This window comes from Macrobrachium nipponense, chromosome 35, assembly GCF_015104395.2.
Source record: "Macrobrachium nipponense isolate FS-2020 chromosome 35, ASM1510439v2, whole genome shotgun sequence".
NCBI lineage: Eukaryota > Metazoa > Arthropoda > Malacostraca > Decapoda > Palaemonidae > Macrobrachium > Macrobrachium nipponense.
This window is the reverse complement of record NC_061096.1, coordinates 32,535,770-32,555,007: the sequence shown is the minus strand read 5'-3', so window position 1 is coordinate 32,555,007 and position 19,238 is coordinate 32,535,770. Positions and strand designations below refer to the sequence as shown.

The window sequence follows — 19,238 nt, the reverse complement described above, 5'->3', positions numbered from 1 at the left end:
TGTGCAATTGTTTGGTAGATCTAGGGTACTAATCCGCGGCAGCCTAGACTATGGCAGTTGCGGTTTTTCTATGCAGTTTTACCTCCTGAACAAGAATTTTAAGTAATATTTATTCGGACGACTGTAATTAACTCCCAGGGGCCAGTACTAAACACGGCGAAATACATTGGGCGCCCCATTCCCTAGTGGATGTCGTTTCCGCGGTTACGTTCCTTGCAGTCCGTGCGGAGATATTCTGTAGAAGTGCCAATTGTTTGTACTAGAGACCGGGTGACGAATATTCTCTACGTGAGATTTGCCACCGATGGCTGTAATCTGTATGAGATGTGCGTGGACAGGGGAAAGCATGATTTCGTAACATCTGTAATGAAGGACCAGTGAGTATTCCATCCCATATGAAGCTATGTTGTTGACGCACCTAAGGAGTAAAGAAGAACCAACATGCCTGCCTCAGGTTAGTCACCAACTTATTGTTAAGTTTTGTGAAGGTAAAATCAACTATGAACCTAGATCTGGTTTATTTAGACTGATATAACCTACTTTACTTTAAAAACTTCCTATTTTTATAGTAAACTTATTAAATACGCTTATAGATAATCTACAAAGAAACATTTTTTAGGCATATTCGGTGTACTTTTAATAACCTTATTCCACTCTTGAAACGAGTCTGTTTGCGTAATGCGTTTGTATATATCATAAGTTCATGCCTACTTAATGAAGGGGATCTATCCATCTTCAAATATGCTTTACCGACATGAAAATAAGATCCATTCAAAAAAAAAATCTTTCTCCATTTGGGAAAAATAAGAAGAAATCTCTTTAACAACGCTTTTTATAGTGTAACGCTCTTCTGATCTATCACAGTCTATTACATCACAGTCTATTATTTGGGAAAAATAAGAAGAAATCTCTTTAACAACGCTTTTTATAGTGTAACGCTCTTCTGATCTATCACAGTCTATTACATCACAATCAAAAGTCTTTCATCGTCTTCTGCGTCCTCTAAAGAAGAAACTTTTGAACTTTGGCGGGACGAGAGAGGCACGGCACTATTAGCCTCCGTCAGATACAGGTGATAATGATAATTTCTTCGGGTAATGAGCAAGAAGCTGGGACCCCATTACCTGCACTGGGTTATTACGATATCTACTAGGTACTTAAACGACGTGACGCAGCATATTCTCTCCCTCTCTCTCTTTCTCTTCCTTCCTTCCTTAGGGGATACTAAATGTATCAGTGACTTCATCTCATGCGTTGTTATCGTCTCAAGCACAAGCGTCAAGTAGCCGCGGTTTATAAGTCTACGCTTCCAGAAGCAAAATACAATAACATGGTAAAAAAGTTTGTTAGATCTGGTTTACTATTTATACGGCGGTAAGATGACATTAAAGTTTAAATGCAGAATGCAATAAACGTGTCTCTCTATACAAAATACCTTCATAGGCCTTGGGATGATCATTTTAAGTGCCTGTTATGAGACATACAAAACAGATATCATATTTGTAATTTCTTATGATGCTGATTTTCATGGTTAATTTTTTTAAAAGGTGCCAGGGGGTGATTCAGCGTTAAGATAACGAGCTGGAAATGTTTTTGGTTGCAATTCTTTAAAGTATTATATATATATATATATATATATATATATTATAATATATATATATATATAATATATATATATATATATATATATATATATATATTATTTTTACACAGGTTATTGCAGATTGCAGACTAAAAAAAACATTAATTTCAAGAGTCGTTGCAGGCTACAAGATACAAACAGATTCGTTGCGAACTATAAAAAATTATTATTTTCGAGACCAGATGAAGATCGTGATTTTTGGCCATCGCTCACAGAAATCGCCTCAAATTTGGCGCGAATTTCCTCTGATTTAGATCTACCCGTTTACGACTGCAGACCTCAAGGGCCGCGCTGCCGGTGCCAGCTATCTGGCCTGCTTTTCGCACACTGCAGAATCGTCCCCACTCTCCAGTTCTTCGTGATTGCTTCAGTTCACCTTTTTGATTCTCACGTTGACGTGTAATGACTACCTCCGGTTCTTTTTTCTTGGGCAAAGTTTTCCTATACCATTACAAATGTGAAAAGGAAACGAAGTGATCCATCCTTGATCTCAAAAGATAGGATTGTAATCGGCTCTAATTCATAGTTTTTTTTTAATCCACAAATATCGTGACACAGAAGCGGAAGCAATTTATATGCTGTATCTGACAAGGAAAAAGAGGGCCCCCTAATGAGCCAAATGAGGGCTGTATGAGAGGTCCCCAAAAAATCAAGAAAGGTAAATGTGATAAAAAGAAACATTGTTTTGTTATTCATGTACCTAATGTATAAGTACATTTGTAAACGGAATGAAGGAATTACCCAGCAGCTCATGGGCACATACGTCTATGGAATTCGCATAGATTTTTACTATGACTAACGTTTACTTATCCTATACATAGAGATGGGGTTTTTCTGTGGATTCTCTCTACTTTCCCTCAACACCAACGTGCATCTGTATGCATCAACCATTCAGCATTCCATTCACAGAAACCTCCAAATTCAGCCCTAGGCCTATCTCTAACTTCTCGCACGGAGAGCCAGGGAGAGACGTTTTCTTGTCCCAAACCCATTTTCACGCGAAAGCTTTTCCTCTCTCCTTGGCGCTCGCTCGTGATAAATTTTTAAGGTTTGCTGTAAGGGTGCAGTACAAATCATTGTTATTGAGTGGAATTTGACAGTTGGGAAAATAAAACGCCTGCTAGTCCAGAATAATGACTAAAACAAACGAAGCATCCTACGCGCACCACCAAGAACTTCGTGAAATACAATTTTAACTGAATCATTGATAAGCCGAAACCCAGCATCCGTCGACCTGAAAACCGAGCAGCAACGAAATGACCCACTTAAAACAGCGGTTTCGAGGTTTAAACTCGACTCCTTCACCCATTAATTTTGGGGAAGAACAGGACCCGGGGAGGAAGTAGTACCCGCTTAGACGCTGTTCCTCGGCATCCTCGAGGAGGCTTAAAGATCTCCGTTTTGGCTCCTAAAGAGAACGAGAGGGAAGGAGTTGCGTGTGGCTGGGGAGCCGTAGCTGGAAGGTGGTGGGCCAGGTCATGTCAGAGGTCACGTGGGGACTGGAATATGACTGCTTATAAGGAGCCAACGGGATCTCCAGCCGTTAATGCCTCCAGGTCACAGAAACAGAGAGAGAGAGAGAGAGAGCTTCGTGCTCTGGAACATCTGCGACGCGCGTAAGCGTCTTTGTGATTTGTTCAAGATGAGAGCAGGGGACACAGAAAATTAATCAGTGGGAGAAAAAAAGGTTAATGACCCATGGAGACAATTGCTCTCAGGATGTTTAAGTTATCTAAATGGAAAGTTTTTGTCTAACTAAATGAGAGCTCCTTCTGGTTACTACGGAACCGTGATATGATCTTCCTGAAAGTACTGTTGATGTTGACGTTAGTACTTTCAAAAAAAGGTTATCGTGAAACTTTTAAAACACCGTATGTCATTTCCTTAATTTTTCTGACCTATATGAGTATGGGACTTCCCTTAAGAGGGTATTTCCACGGCTTGGCTCACCGTGAAGGGCAATCATGGAGGCGCGGCGTCCTACTCACGAGAAGGCCAGTCTGATTCCATCGAAGCTGGAATACCGTCTACTATTTTAGCCGGCTTAAGACAGAGGTCTTCTGAAACATCTACTGTTTCACCAGTGCTACTTGGACTTATTTACTCGTTAGGCTTCGGAAATCACAAAGACATTTCATCTTCTGTGCCCAGCTTGTTGCAGGTTTCTGTAACTTTTTTTCCCTTTTACGAAATAGGGGAATTAACCAATCCATCAGTCAATCGTCTTTAATTTAAGCTAGGTTTTATGAACTCTAGTGACCCCTCTTCGTAGTCATTAGCCACATGCGTATCATTCGTCACACTTATATCAAACAAATTGCTGCCATTTTGTATGATAACGGGAGGTAATTACCAACTCGTAAAAAAAACAAACTACACAGTTCTTGTTTCATCAACTAAAATGACCTCATTATGGCCATTTCATACAACATTTATCTTCTTATCTCTCGACAAATTCCAGGAAACTGTATACAATATAGGGGTTTTACGATATGTCCAATTACTGATTACATCCTAAAGAGTTTTTCAGGTCATTTCAAAGTAAACTATAGAATTGATTCAGTGAACTAGTGAAAGTAGCGAAAGAAGTACATACAAAATATTTTAAAAGAGACTTGGATTATGTATGAAGGGACTGTTGAGCCATCTCCCCTTTATGGAAGTGGAATGTGGATTGAATGTGAATGAAAAAGAAACAGTTCAAGCTATAGAAACTGAGTTTTTTTGTGCAGTGTTGGTGGGATAAGAACAAGTGAAAGGCGGAGAAATGTGCGTATATGTAGAAGTGGTTCAGTGGTTAATGTTTAAGTATGTGTACGTATATATATATATATATATATATATATATATATATATATATATATATATATATATATGTGTGTGTGTGTGTGTGTGTGTGTGTGTGTGTGTGTGTGTGTGTGTGTGTGTGTGTACACATATAAAAAACCGTGAATAGTAAAATAAGAATTTTATTCTCCACAATAAATAGTTCACCTTTCAAAAAAAAACTAAACAAAAAAAATAAATAAATAGATAAAAAGTGCCTGAAGGAGCATTCTCTTCTCCTCTCCATCTGAAGGATAATGGCATTCATAATGAAAACTACTAGTAATTCACCTCAGACGTTATCGAGTGAGGGAAGACGTTATTCCTCCAGATTGTTTTGGAATTATATGAGTTAATGGTGTGAAAAACAACACGGGTTAGCAACGCTGATGTAAGTTATGAGAACATTATTCTTATCTGTCCGCAGTTAGATGTGATTACAGGAACTTCCTTGATGAGCTGAGCTCTGGCAAAGAGCGCCTTTACGATATGATATTGTGGAATGTGTATTATATTATACGTATATATATATGTATATATATATATATATATATATATATATATATATATAAATATGAATAACTTGATCACGAAGTATATAAAACGTGATGCTATGTATAAATAAAGGTTTTTTTGCCACGAAGGAAAAAAATGAAAAAACCAGTTGGCCGAGTACTTTCGGTCCTATTAGGACCGAAAGTACTCGGCCAAACTCGTTTTTTCATTTTTTTCCTTCGAGGCAAAAAATTTATATATATATATATATATATATATAGATATATATATATATATATATATATATATATATTGTATGTATGTATGTATATATATATATATATATATATATATATATATATATATATATACACGTATGTATGCATATATGTGCTGGCCAGGACCTACTTATACCCAGAGTCTTCTATTTTAACAAACTGAAAATGACGTATCACTTAAACCATAACTAAATTCTCTCGTGTAATCATTGTTTATCTCTCACAACTTGATAGTATGGGTTAGCATTCAGCGTGCAATTTCAATAACAGTAGCAAGTGCTCTCTCTCTCTCTCTCTCTCTCTCCGCAATGGGGGGATGTGTCTAGGGGCGTTGGTATTCATGGAAATGAGTTAAATAACCCCACCCACCCTACCGCCAGTAGCTAAGACGCTGCTGAGGCTTAGGGTGAATGATCCTGAACATTGCCAATTGCTATGGTTTGACTTGACTTAGGCCTATACCAGAAGTCTTAAAACAATAGGCCTACGAAAATAACGATGTCGGTTTCTGTTCACGGAAGTAGTTTTATCTGGTCTTAGTGTATATAAAATAAGCGTTAAGTTTCCCTACTACAATGCTGGTAATCAGTTAACATCGATAATAGATAAAACGGACCTTCGCTATAGTATATGAGCTAGGTTGACCGGATGATGAATGAAATATATATATATATATAAATTACGATAAAGCTACACGCTTATTCGTTCGAATTAATAGGCAAATACGAGAAACTAGCAAAAGATATCGTTAGTCATTACCCATGACCTTTTATGATAAGAACTTGGACCTTGAAAAACAGGAAACCCTTTCTAAAAACAAAGAGCGATGTCCGTACCGACCCCACCACAGATGTCTCCGCAATTAGACTCAAATTCATTGTCGTAAAGTTTGTTTGTGATGTTTCTTATAGACTCACAAATTATTTATCTTATCTCGCGCATCAGTGAGGGAATAACAGGAAACGTTGAGAGTTAAAAAAAAATAATATTGCTATAATAATAAAGAACGGTTACTGGTCGAGTCGATTAATTGCGTGAAGAAAGACGGGAAAGAGGAAGGTAGTCTTTTGAAACGAATCTTGAGATAATATCATGCAAATGACGGAACTTTCTTCTAGCATCCCCACAAATACGTGTATACGAACGCACGCTGACAGACAGTTAAAGATAACTCTTCCTCGTCCCATGCCCAAATGACAGCATTAGTTGACCCCCTCATTGGCAATTGTCACGTTCATCTTTATACTGATCTTCCAAGGATAAATCCTGATGCAGAAACCTTCCAAAACATCAACTGCTGTATATACCTATGCATCTGCGCTATGCATTCATGTGTATGACTGTATAGGCCTATTTTTCATAGCATATGTGGTCGTGAAAGACGAAACCTTTGTTATTCATTTGCTGCGATGTACTATCTTAGGCATAACACACGAAAAACAATTTATTCATTATTTATAAGAGAACATAATTCATCCGTATTTTGAAATATTTGAACGTTCGTTCAAACGAACCACGGGACCAATGAACTAAAACAGTCTGACTAGACTGACATATACGATCGCTTGAATGACAACAGAAGCTACCAACACCCAATCCCTGATTCAATAAGCCTATTTAACATTTTTTTGAATTAATCAGCCAGTATGCTCCAGTTTGTTGCTCACTCATGTTGACTTTTCAAGTAGCTCATTGTGACCCATAGCCGCTCACTTACGTCTATATGGTTAATTGCAAGTTTCAGTGACGGGTGCTTTTAGATGCTGGAGATGAAGTGGCGAACGCAATATCCAGGTTCTTCATCTTCGACGGTCGAGTCATTGTTTGAAGTGCAGTCGCTTTAAAATCGGATGAAATACAGTTATAGTCAAGTTCGTAATTACAAACTCTATGACGAATCATTGACGTTTCCCGAACCCGTTCGAAGGGATCGGCAACCCCGCCCCCGACCCCACCCCCACACAAATGTTTCTACCTTCTTCGATTTCTTCTCTTAAGAATTCATCACCTCTTAGTTCTTACTTCTTACCATTTTCGTATATGCGTCAAAACCCATCTTGAGACTATACATACTTGCAAGGTGAACAGGAAATTTGAGTACCCGCTGAGATTAATACTATTTCAGTCATTGTAATTATTTGCCAGTGAGAGGGTGTGGGAATTCTTGAAACTGGTGGGTGGTCGAGGTGTAACCTACCACCTGTTGTCCAACTGGTTGGTTAAAATCCGTGTTCACGGTCGTCGCAAAAATGTCAATTTTTTCATTAAAAGACAAAAAATGCTGACCATTGTGCACAAGTGATCTTATAACACAGGTACTGGTTGAAAAGGTCAATAGCATTTGGAGCTGCCTGGGACACGAATTATATTTATATATATATATATATATATATATATATATATATATATATATATATATATATATATATATATATATCTATATATATATATATATATACACACGTATATATATATATATATATATATATATATATATATATATATATATATATATATATATATCTATATCCTTGGAGGACTTCAGTGATATGGAAGGTTGAAAAGGAGATTCTTTATCTCCAATCTTTCCGAGGCCCGTCTATTCTATCTTCAATGGGTCGAAAAAAAAAAGTATCTGGTCAACGACTTCCCTTCCTAATACATGCATTTCATCCCAGGTTATTTTATAATTCTTTTCCCAGCAATGTTTTATCATAGCTGAGGCCTGATTGAAATATATTAAGTGTTGTCTGTGATGAGATCATCCTAAAGAAGTGATTGGAAAAGGCGCTGAATTTGAGTTACTTAGTCTGAGGGACTTCTCGAACCTTAGTCTCTGAGATAAAACAATAATGGGTAATTTCAAGGAAAGGTCTTGGCTAAGACTTTCAAAATGCACGAAGCTATGAATTTTTCATTGTTTGAATTGAAACACGGTGAACTTCATGATTTCATTATTGTTTGTAACCTTTTAGCTCCCAAGCAACGGTGCCACGCCCCTTTTCTTAATCTCATGGGTGTTCACATCGCAGAAACCTATTCATTGTTTGACCAATTTTGTAAAGTTATTCAGCCATTTGTTATTGTCCATGCATAATTTCATTAGTGTTTCTGATTAAGTAATCTTAATAAATTCGCACAGTATTTATAAAAATATATTGGGTACCATTTCAGTATTATTTACTACAGTTCCAGCTAAGCCTATAATGGTAAAAAGTCAAACAATATTAGAATCCATACTGTGCTTTAGGAGCAACCAAAGATCCAACACCAGACTCGAAAATCATAAAGATAAGACGTAAACATCACCTCAATCACGACAAGAATCTTGCTTGTGCCTTCGTAAACCAGTTTGAAACGCAAAAGTTCATTTCGTTAGAGAAGTGTAAGTATTAAGGGACATGTGAAAAGCTTTGCATTTATACAAAGCTATCTTTGTGAGGAACTATAATAAAGTAATTATATGCCAAACTAACCCTGTTACGACGTACTATAGCCTAGTTCTATGATGTAACCTACTTTCCTTTAGGTAGTGGTAAAATATAGAGATTTTGGGCTGGGAGTAGTATATAGTAACGTTCGAATTGCACTGACTTAGGCTAGTCTATCAGAAGTTACCTTATCTGACTTGAAACTTTTGACCCTTCTCTTTAGACTAGACTACTACCTAGGTCAGTGTAATTCAAATGGGTAGATCTAGGGTAGAATATCACGACAGGCCAACCCTCATCACGGTGGACGGGTCTTATTCACTCGATATTTAATTGGTGAAACATGAATACAATTGCAACTCTAAGCATACCATTTAAAAGACTGAAGTTTCGTCAACATAATGTGATATATGAAAGCCCCATACGAACTAAAATAAGGCATGTGAGCTCTTCGTAAAATATGTTTTTAATTTTCAAGGCAGTTTTGAAATCCAATATGGCGGCTACGTTTTGCATGGACGGTTCTCATCAGTGACGGCCACCATCTTTCCCCAGCCTTCCCAGCACTCATTTGAACAATGTTAGCGTATGTATGTAACGTTTATTGATCTTACTCAAGATTGCAGTTGTAATCAGCACAATAAAACAACATTTTGTTGCCTATATTAGTGAAAGTATGAAACTTGTTATTCCCGGGGTTATGGTTGGAACTGAATTCATTCTTACCTTGTAATCAGTGGTTTTATCCTTACTTGCCATCACAACTGAAACTCCACAGTGCTTATTTGATTGTAATTATACACATTTTGGTTCTTAATTCACTCCACAGTGCACTCGAACCACATTGCTGTTCGTGTTTCCTAAGCACTCACTCCGTAAACAAAGTTACGAGCAGCAGACGACAACACTGATTATGAGTGTAAAGCTTTATTCCCTTAATTGTTTACTTTACTCAATATTTAGTTTAACTCTACTTCAAAATGTTTATTTAATTCAGTCCATTATCCCTTTTTTTGCAACCAAATTAACCCCAAAAATTACAAATGTTTCGGATGTACTATACTTACGAGCAGACGACGTGAGGAAAATGGCTCATCGTTGCCAAATCTAGTGGAGCGTCACACATACGCCGATGCATTTACAAACTGTTTCGATGAATTCTAGTTGTCATAGTAATGCAGTAATGATAAAATTGCTCTAATATGTATATATACTACAAATAGATACGCTAATTTCACTTATTTCCCCGGTTTTGTGTGTTTAAGTCTTATACCTAGTTTGAGGGTAAACACATACCAATTGACAACACTGAATAAACAATTGAAGAGCGCAAAACGCCGCAAAGAATGCCGTAGTCCCTTGAATAAGTACGAATAAGTGCTGGTAAGAGGTGGGTTTACGATTGTTGTGATGAAAGTGCCCCAGCGTCTATGGGTACAAGTGGTGTGCAGATTTAGCACATGAAATGGGAAGTTTGTTGACACAAGCGACTCCGTAAACATCAAGATAGCGTCAATCTTCGAAACATTTTTAGTTGTAAGTAAAAATTTCTAAAGCGTTTTGGTGAGATTTCCACTGCCGTAGCCACCCTTTTCAGTACCCTCTGTTTAAACCTAAAAATTTGGCCTTAATTTCTAACTTTGGAGAAAATACTTACTTCGAAAGGAGAGTAGAGGTCTTTAGCTCCGTTTTTCACCAACAAGAAGTCGCGACTGATGCCCATCTCCGGTGTCAGGACGCGTTATAATGTACTTTTTCGGAGGGTGGCTAGCGTTGATTGTAGGTGGCCTGCTTGGCCTGCTGTGATATTTTACCCTAGGTACCTATAGGGTAAAACATCACAGAAGGCCAACCCTCATCACGGTGGACGGGTCTTATTCATGCGATATTTAATCGGTGAAACAAGAATACAATTGCAACTCTAAGCATACCATTTACTAAAAGATTGAAGTTTCGTCAAAATAATATGATATATGAAAGCCCCATACAAACTAAAATAAGCATGTGAGCTCTTCGTAAAATATGTTTTCAAGGCAGTTTTGAAATCCAATATGGCGGTTACGTTTTGCATGGAAGGTTCTGATCAGTGACGGCCACCATCTTTCCCCAGCCTTCCCAGCACTCATTTGAACAATGTTAGCGTATATATATGTAAGGTTGTTATGACATCATGGGTTTCATAACCAATTACGAACGACTTTAGTGGAAAACTAAGTTTCACTTGCATTTCAGCGGAGTAATAAAGTTACCTGTCCAGTTTCCACTGGTATCCTCGTTTGACTGAATACTCGAATAATGAGCAAAAACAAAAACCTGCATTTTGTCTTCCTGTAGCTATGGCAGTAGGCAGTGGGCTGGCCCTTCTGGCATTAATTTTGACAGATACTTTCGATTTCCTACCAATTGTTTGCAGTGCAATGTGGGTTATGGTGAAATTTTGTTATGAAACATTACTTTATGTCAGATATATATATAGCTGTATTTTCCGAAGTCCGACAGAAAATTAAAAACTTACGACACACGTAGTGGGAGTCAGGTGGTTAGTACCCATTCCCGCCGCTGGGAGGCGGGTATCAGGAATCATTCCCCATTTTCTATTCATAATTTTTCTGTCGCCGGTGTTGTAAACACAGTTTTCAGCACCTCCGTCCCCCCCCCCCCCCCTTTTTTTTGAATTTAGGAAACTGGCTACTATAAGTACCCCTTTTGATTTTTTGGTATCTTGACTTTTGGATCGGTGGCTAGGCACACGTTAATGTGGATTTGATTGATTTTGGCTTGATTTTCTCCTTTAAATAAGATGTCTGGTTCTAGTTCGGCTAGCGCCAGGTTTTGTACCAGGAGTGATTGTCGAGGTAGGCTACTGAAAGCATCAGTAGACCCTCATACTTTGTGTAAGAGTTGCAGAGAGCATGATTGCATGTATGAAAGTCCGCTGCAAGAAATGAGTGTCTTTTCTGATTCTGATGGAGAGCGTTTATGAGTCCTATCTGCGTAAGCTTGAACGGGATAGGTTTAAGGGAGGTCTTCCTCCAGGAGCGTTTCAGGTAAACGGCACGGAAGTTCATGTTTCTCCTACTAACCCTCCTTTAATCACTACTCCTAACCCTGTAGTGTTGCCTTCGGGCCCTGAAGCAGTGTCTGTAGAGGGTAATACCCTTACACTTACTTTAGAGTCGATTCGTAATTTAGATCTAAAGTGTGTCGCCTTAGAAGGCAAAAGTGAAGGTGCAAAGTGCAGTGACAGTGCTCCTTCGTGGTGGAGGGTGCGTCAGATCGGCCCCATTTCGCCTCTAGGCTAGACCGCGCCGGGGGGGACTCCCAGGTTTCAGGGAGAGGGCATGTCGAAAGCGTCAGGAGGGTTACGGGGAACGCCCACCGATCTGACGTGCCTTCCGGCAGTATCTGTGGACGTTACACAAACTGCCAAAGAGCGTGCGCGTGCACGCCTCCTGAAAGAGTGTTTTTCCCTTCTTCAGAGGCTTCCTCCCCGCACAAGGGGTGGAGCTCGCATTTATTTCCACGCCCGCTGAAAGGAGCGTTGGTGATCGTGACGCTTCACGTCCAGTTTTGGCTCTCGAGAGGCGATCTTCGCTGAGTGTGTGTTTTCGCTGCTTTCCCGCCCACAGAAGAAGCGTAAGGTAGTCATCGGGATGATGACTTTGTTGAGCGCCCCAGTCGCTCTCGAGCGCGTGCTACGGCAGTTTCTGGGAGAAGGAAGAAGGCGTCCCCTCGCCCCTCGCCTTCTCACAGGATCAGCCCGTCACCTGACAAGGAATCTCTCCTACTGAGAAGATCCTGCGCTCTTTGCAGCAACAGCTTGCTGATGCTCTTGCTAAGAAAGGGACGCAACACGTCCCAGGAGAAAGGATGACCGTCTTCCTGTGAAGAGATCTAGAAGGTCTCCCTCTCCCTCTCCTCACTCGTCTATCTTCTCCACTTTCTTCGCCTGCTAGAGTTTCGTGCGACTCCCCAGCGGCTCTCTGGAGGACGTGAAGAAGGAAATTTGTGCGCTCGGCGCATGAAAGCGGTATTACCCGCTCGTAAGCTTGCGGCCAGCTGCGAGAGCTTGATACTTGCGTGAACGGTTTCGGTGCCAGTTTCACGTTCCCTGACGCTCGTCGGAAGCCAAGCGAACGCCAGTTGCATCTAAGAGTGCTCCAGCGGAAGCAGGAGCGCGCACGAGATGTTTAATCGCGCCTTAGCCTAGGTTTAATGTCATTCGCACGCCAGTGGACGCCAAGCGTGCGCCAGCGGACGACAGCAGCGCGCGAGTGGACGCCAATCCCGCGCTAGTTGCAGCCAGGCGTGCCGCCAGTGGACGCCAGGTATGCGCCAGTGGACGCCAGGTGTGCGCCAGGGGTGGACGCCAGGTGTGCGCCAGCGGACGCTCGGGTGGACGAAGATTTGTGGAGTTTCGTCCCGCGTCCCACCTGTTTGTGATGAGTCTTTGCAAGTTTTGCTCCGGGTCTTAGATTCGACCGGAGTTCCTATTAATGAGTCAGCTTTACCGTTCCACTTCACAGCAACGCGCCTCGTGGAAACTTAGACCAGATAGTCTTGGTCCAGCCTATTTGCCTCCAACTTCACTGTGGGTCGGAGCAGAGGTTAGTGACGCTTCGGTTTGAAGTGGATGACGAGAAACCTTTGGCGGCAGTCTCTTCCGACTACCAGGTTTTGACCCGCCTTCTTCAATCAGAGTTTGGAGAGACGTTTCACCCGGAGGCTCCTCGCTCTCCTCCTTCACAACTTTCTTTCGTCCAAGATCAACAAGGTCTCGGCATTCGTCAGGATGAAGAAGTCCCTTTCAACTAAGAGCTCTTCGTAAGGTCCATGACTGGATGGAGGAAAAGAAGTCTCAGGGAAAGACTTCTTTTGCCCTGCCACCTTCGAGACTTAGTGGGAAGGCTGGCATTTGGTACGAGACGGGAAAGACCGACGTAGGTATTAGACTTCCCTCGTCAGCCCAAGGAGACTTCGCCAGCATTGTGGCATGCCTCGAGGAGGTCTCACCTGTCCTCTTCGAAAGTTTCATGGTCAACTACGGAATGGACTACCACCTTAAAGGCCTCTTTCGGACGTTAGAGGGTCTTCAACTTTCTAGATTGGTGTTTGGGAGTTCTGGATGCCAAGTCTAGGAGTTTCCGACTCGATTAGTCTGGGGGAGGGGGGCTGTCCAGCGTAATGTCGTGCATGGACAAGGCCGTCAGAGAGGTTTCGGAGGAGCTTACAGCTCACTTTTGCACAGGGCTCTTGAAGAAGAGAATCCCTGTTTTGCAATTTTACAGCGAAATCTGTTTCTCCACACAGAAAGCAGACTTGCTCTTCGCTCCTTTTTTCGGATCATCTCTTCCCAGGCTATGGTAAAAGAAACATTGCGACCAGTCTACAGGAGAAGGCCACGCAAGATCTCCTCGCACAATCTTCAAGGAGACTGCGGTTTTCCTTCGTCCTCGGGAGTTTCGATTATCAAAAAATCGAAGCCCTTTCGAGGTAGTTCTTCCTCTGAGACCACCCCTCGAGGAAGAGGCCCATTCCAGAGGCAGAGCCACGGCGCTGGCCAAGAAAACCAAGAAGTGAAGCAGAAGTCTTCAGTCACCGGTTTGGAGCCAGGCTTCAGCTTTTTGCGCAAGCCTGGGAAGAGAGAGGTGCGACAAATGTCCGTGGACATCTTAAAGAAGGGGGTTACCGGATCCCCCGGTTCCTGAAACCACCCCCTCTGTCTACGACACCCAGGGGACATGTCTCCTTCCTATCGGGGGAGAAAAACAACAAAGTGCTTTACGATCTGTTAGATCAGGATGATCGTGAAACACGCCGTAGAACAGGTCTCCGACTTGAAGTTCCCCGGATTTACAACAGACTGTTCCTGGTGCCCAAAGCAGGGTCGGGGGAATGGCGACCGGTACTCGATGTCAGCAACCTGAACCTCTTTGTCATCAAGCAGAGGTTCAAGATGGAGACACTCAGGTCAGTGATGGGAGCTTTTGAGACCGGGGGATTGGATGGCTTCACTAGATCTCCAGGACGCGTATTTTCCACGTCCCCATCCACCCCCAGTCCAGGAAAATACTGCGGTTGTCCTGAAAGGAAAAGTGTTCCAATTCAGGGCTCTCTCTTTGGACTCAGCACTGCTCCCATGGTATTCACCCTACTGATGAAGAACATTGCGAGGTTGGCTTCATCTTTCCAATGTCAGATCTCTCTCTACCTTGACGACTGGCTCGTACGAGCCTCCTCGAAAGACCGTGTCTGGAGACCTTCACACGACGTTGACGTTAACGAAAGTCCCTGGGGCTTCTGGTGAAACCTCGAAAAAGTCATCTGACCCCCTTCTCAGTCTTTAGTCTATCTGGGGATTCAGATTGGACTCAGTGGCTTTCGGGCTTTTCCGTCCCAGGGGCGACAACTAGATTGCCTAAGCAAAGTGTCAACCTTTCTGGGGAAGGATTCATGCTCGGGTGAGGGAATGGATGAGTCTCTGGGGACCATTTCCTCACTGGAGAAGTTGTTTTCCCTATGGGGGAGGTTTGCACCTCAGACCTCTTCAATTCTTCCTTGCCGACAATTGGAAGCACCTCAAAAAACACTTTGGATTCGATTCTGGTGTTATCAGAAGAGGTAAAGGACACCTAAGATGTGGACCGACCCTTTGAAGCTCGCAGAGGGTCTTTCCCTCAAGCTTCAGAACCCCGACTAGTGTTGTTTTCCCGAACGCGTCTTCCACGGGGTGGGGAGCAACACTGGGGGGGGAGGAAGTGTCAGGCACCTGGAGAGGGAACAGTGTCCTGGCACAATAAACCTCAAGGAGCTGGCAAGCAAATTCATCTGGCGCTCCAGTTCTTTTCAGAACGAAGTCTCCGGCAATGTGGTGCATATCAACTCGGACAACACCAAACAGCCCTGGGCATATCTCAAGAAACAGGGAGGAACCCACTCTCGATCCCTGTTCTTCCTTGCGAAAGGAGATCCTGTTTATGGGCGAAGGCACACGACGTCTCTATACTGACGAGATTCATATCAGGGGTAGAAAACGTCCGTGCAGATCTGCTCAGTCGACAAGGTCAACTTCTGCCAACGGAGTGGGACTCTTCATCAGGAAATATGCAGAGGTTGTGGAAGTTATGGGATGTCCTCTCGTAGACATCTTCGCAACTTCCAGGACAACGAGACTCCCGCTGTAACTGCTTCCCCAGTCTAGACCCAGGAGCAGTAGCAGTAGGATGCCTTCTTTGGGACTGGACGGGAACTAGACGTATATGCCTTCCCCCGTTCAAGGTCCTAGGGGAAGTGATAAGAAAATTCGCGGCATCAGGGAGGGGAACGAGGATGACTCTCATCGCCCCTTCTGGCCAGCGACCGAACTGGTTCACGAGGTCATGTCCCTTTCTTGTAGGACTTTCGAGGACTCTGCCTCCAAGGATAGATCTACTCAAACAGCCCCACTTCGAGAGGTATCACAAAAACCTCCCCCGCTCTGAGTCTGACTGCGTTCAGACTATCCAGAAGTTGGCCAGAGCGAGGGGTTTTTCAGACCAGTGGCGAAAGCAATCGCAACGGCAAGAAGACCTCTTCTATTGCCGTATACCAATCCAGTGGGCTGTTTTCCGGAGCTGGTGCGGAAGAAAGACATTTCCTCCACCTACCTCTGTGAGCCAGATCGCAGGACTTCCTTCTACTTGAGAAATGAAGTTCGCTTAGCGGTGCCTACGATAAAAAGGCTACAGAAGGTGTCTTTCTGTAGTCTTTAGGCATAGAGGGACTGGACTTAGCCAACAACAGAGACTTCATGATCTTCTTAATTGTCTTTTCGAGACTTCGAAGGTACCCCGCCCAACCAAGAGTCCCTTCTTGGAACTTAGACATTGTTCTAAGTTTTTGACGTCCAGTATTTTTTGAACCGCTCAACTTAGCTTCGCTTAGAAACCTGACAGGAAAGACACTTTTTTCTAACTGCTCTGGCGACGGCGAAGAGAGTTAGTGAGATCCAGGCTATAAGCAAGCATGTTGGGGTTTAAGAACTCTGATGCTGTTTGTTCTTTAAGCCCTTTGTTCTTAGCAAAAAGAACGAAAAAACCCTCCAACCCTTGGCCCAAGACATTTGAAAATCAAGGGTTTGACAGAGATCGTGGGTAATGAGCCAGAGAGAGTCCTGTGCCCTGTCAGGGCTCTCAAAATTCTATCTAGACAGAACTAAGGACTGTAGAGGACCTTCGGGGCAACTTGTGGTGCTCGGTTAAGAAGCCCGATCTTCCCATGTCAAGAACGCGCTTTCTTTCTTCTTGAGAGACACCATTAAGGAAGCTCATTCCACATGTAGTGATAGTTGACATGAAAAAACTGTTAAAAGTGAAAATGCCCACGAGGTGAGGGCTATTTCGACCTCGATAGCCTTCACAGGAATATGGCACTCAGTGACATTTTGAGTGCCACATATTGGCGGAGCAACTCGGTGTTCGCTTCACACTCCTGCGGGAGGTGAAAGCGACATACGAACATTGCTCGTCGCTTGGACCATACGTCGCTGCAGACACTGTTTTGGGGGCAGGAGTAGCACTCATCCTTTCCACTTTTAGTGGTGAGGTGAGCTTTTAAACCGGGTGTGTTTTTTGGTTGTGGGGTTGTTGACCGCCCGAGGCGGATCTCCCTTCTTTAGTCTAGTTTAGTGGTATACCTTTTGGTAGACTAGGCCAGGTGGTTTTTTTAACTTCGTTGCCCTCAAATTGTATGGTCAATGGTCTAGTCCCCACGTCGTGGGTCACGCCCCCGTTGACAGATCATCCTGAGTGCACCAGCTATATAGGTCTCTACCTCGCTGGCAAAACTCTAATAGCACAAGCAGACTTACGCGGCAGTAAACCACGAAGTCGCTATGCTAACAGGTAAGGAATCAAGATACAGTTATCTGCATATAATATGTTTCCTAAAATCTTCTATTCTGTCTACTCCCACCACCAAAGGTGGGATTCAGCTATATATATGATCTGCAGGTAAGTTTTCATGAACAAAATGATATTGTAATGATACAATTAAGTTTGTTCATACTTACCTGGCAGATATATATAATTAAGTACCCACCCACCTCCCCTCAGGAGACAGTGGAAATAAAAAATATGAATAGAAAATGGGAATGGATTCCTGATACTCGCCTCCCAGCGGCGGGAATGGGTACTAACCACTGACTCCCACTACGTGTCGTAAGTTTTTAATTTCTGTCGGACTTCGAAAATACAGCTATATATATATCTGCCAGGTAAGTATGAAACAAAACTTAATTGTATCATTTACAATCATTTTTTTCATTTGTCATTATTTTTGTAGTTGTGGTGAAGAAAAGTTGTGATCGAATATGATCAAAGACATAATTTAATCTAAAGCAAAAAAACTGCGAGTGTTGTGGAGCTATTTGTCGGATCGACTACAACAGGAATGCCTTTAGGTGTGATCCGCCACGGTAAGTAGCCTTACTGTAACCACTGTGGCTAACGCGCGTAGCGCAACATTACCTCTTACCAGTACATGCCGTGCTTGCCAAGAATCTTTAAATATGCGGATAAGGCGCAAAGCACCGTTCCGCCACGGCCTTACTGACAGCACACATAAATCGATCGTCGCGGATAATGTAGTCGCTCCCTACTTTGTTTGTTGTTGTTTTGGTATCGCCGCCATATTGGTTTTTGGTGTTCTTCCGCAGATTTCGGTCGGCGGTCAAGTGGGCCCGCGAATCTATAGGTGCTCCCAATTATTAATTGCAGCAAAGCCCAATCCTTTCTGGTATTTCCCCACCCAAAAACCCCCGATTCCCAAACTGGGGGCCCCAAGCTTGTTGGGTGGAAAAGGGGGTTAAAATAACATTTCCTCAAGAAAACAAGATGAGATTTCATACATTCGACTTACCTGTCAGATATATACATAGCTATCGACTCCGTCGTCCCCGACAGAAAATTCAAATTTCGCGGCACTCCGCTACAGTAGGTCCAAGGTGATCTACCGCCCTGTCTGGGTGGCAGGACTAGGAAAACCATTCCCGTTTTCTAATCAGATTCTCTCTGTCGCCGGTGGTATCAACATTGTTGTTACTTCCTCCCTGACCAGAATTCTTTTTTCACAACACTTTTGATCATCTCTCGCTGATATTTGGTGACGTACTTTGGATCGTTGTTTGGCATTCGCTATCGTGGACTGTTTTTTTTGGGACTTGGTTTTTGGAATTCGTGAATATGTCTGACTCTAGTGTTAGTTTCAGAGTGTGTGAATGAGGGCTGTAAGGTGAGGATTCCGAAAGCTTCGGTAGATCCTCACATACATGCAGTGGTTGTAGAATGGTTGAATGCTCGATTGAGAATACGTGTAACGATGTGAGAAACTGAGTGCGCAAAAGAGTGGAAGAATCTAACTTCTTACTTGAAGAAGTTAGAGAAAGATAGAGAGGAGGAAGGCGGCTTACAAAACCCGCAGAATGTCTACATCTCGTGATTTACTGTCTATTCTTGTAGCTTCTTCCTCTGATAATCATGCCCTTCATTCTGTTCAGCCCGTTCACAAATTGCTAATCCCCTCCTAGTT

The 19,238-nt window shown here is 42.4% G+C and overlaps 1 protein-coding gene across 3 annotated transcripts in view; it reads left to right on the top strand.

Moving 5' to 3' along the window:
* The first annotated feature begins 235 nt into the window (after nt 1-235).
* Nucleotides 236-19,238, top strand: part of LOC135208557 (arrestin domain-containing protein 3-like) — a 96,242-nt gene continuing 77,239 nt past the window's right edge. The window contains exon 1 of one of the 3 annotated variants that reach the window (XM_064240874.1): nt 236-454. In XM_064240874.1, coding sequence (XP_064096944.1) covers nt 442-454 — 13 coding nt within the window. In that variant the 5' untranslated portion in view covers nt 236-441. Of the gene's footprint in view, nt 455-8,374; nt 8,627-19,238 lie in introns of those variants that run through there. The other 2 variants (XM_064240872.1, XM_064240873.1) reach the window with 2 other exon arrangements.